General features: G+C 52.0%; 1 protein-coding gene across 1 annotated transcript; it reads left to right on the forward strand.

Annotated features, from left to right (window-relative positions):
• The first annotated feature begins 298 nt into the window (after window positions 1–298).
• Window positions 299–1,067, forward strand: LOC116548322 (threonine--tRNA ligase, mitochondrial-like). The gene is made up of 2 exons (XM_032273840.1): window positions 299–449; window positions 789–1,067. Exons 1-2 carry the CDS (start codon window positions 384–386, stop codon window positions 987–989), a joined length of 267 nt encoding a protein of 88 aa, XP_032129731.1. The 5' UTR covers window positions 299–383; the 3' UTR covers window positions 990–1,067.
• Window positions 1,068–1,073: the final 6 nt, after the last annotated feature.

Genomic DNA, 1,073 nt, shown 5'->3' on the forward strand with positions numbered 1-1,073 from the left:
GGAAATGTATAGCTAAAGGGAAATTACTACCATTTCCTATCTGTTTTTCTCCCACTCTCTTCCCCAAAAGTTCACCTGCCCTTGTCCTCAAAGCCACAGGACGCCTAATTGCTATTTTTGCGTTTCAGCTGAAACGCCTCGGGTTTGTGGATTGCGAGGGTGTGTTACATTTTCGGTGTTCCGGTCAGCCGGAACCACTCACTCTGCTGCTAGTGCTGTGTAGGGTGTACCTCTTCGGAGTTCCTGGAGGTGGTGCCAGACTAGAGTGGCAGCTATAGTAACCAATAGACACGGACTTTGTTGGATCAGAAGCCAGTGAGGAAACTTGTGGAGGAGAAGCGGCGATAATCCGTTTGAGGATGTAGGCACCGGTATGAAGGAACATGGGGCTGTATCAGAGGTGGCAGCGGCTCCGGCTCCAAGGTTTACAGGCTTACGGGCTACACACGGTGCGTCAGTTACCCCCAAAGTTCCGATCCGCATCAGACCCAGCCCAGTCAAAGCCCCAGAATTTTTATGTTAACCCAGCCTTACGCCACCCCTCCTCTCCCTCGTCCTCCGAGTCCCCAGACAGAGCTACCTCATAGCTAAACTCGTGATCTAATTCTCGAGTTAGCAGTCTGGGGAGCGTAGAGCTCGAAGGGCCCCCAGCCTCGGGTCCTGTATCACCCTCCCTTTAAAGACTAGGAATTCGGACGAAGGCGTAAACATCCCATAGTGCTATCATCCGCAATTCTACGAAACGGTGATGGGACATATGTTACCTGCCAATATATCTTTCCCTCCAGGCAGTTGTGTCGACCCCTCCGCACTGGTTGGCAGAGCGGCTTGGCCTTTTTGAGGAGCTATGGGCTGCTCAGCTAAAGAGATTAGCAAGCATGGCACAGAAGGAACCTCGGACTATTAAGATATCACTTCCTGGAGGCCAGAAAGTTGATGCTGTGGCATGGAACACAACCCCCTACCAACTAGCCCGGCAGATCAGGTAACAGGCCCATCCTGTAACTACCAGGATTATCCTTCCGCCCCTTTACTTTCTCTGCACTTGAGCAGGGGAAGAAGGCTTGATCTGC

Source organism: Sapajus apella, unplaced genomic scaffold (assembly GCF_009761245.1).
Source record: "Sapajus apella isolate SASKATOON/1434 unplaced genomic scaffold, GSC_monkey_1.0 scaffold9787, whole genome shotgun sequence".
Lineage (NCBI taxonomy): Eukaryota > Metazoa > Chordata > Mammalia > Primates > Cebidae > Sapajus > Sapajus apella.

Coding starts and splice junctions, on each gene's coding strand:
- LOC116548322 (XM_032273840.1), top strand. CDS start 384: ATGGGGCTGTATCAGAGGTGGCAGCGGCTCCGGCTCCAAGGTTTACAG. Junction 450..788: donor AGGCTTACGGGCTACACACG/GTGCGTCAGTTA, acceptor CTTTCCCTCCAG/GCAGTTGTGTCGACCCCTCC.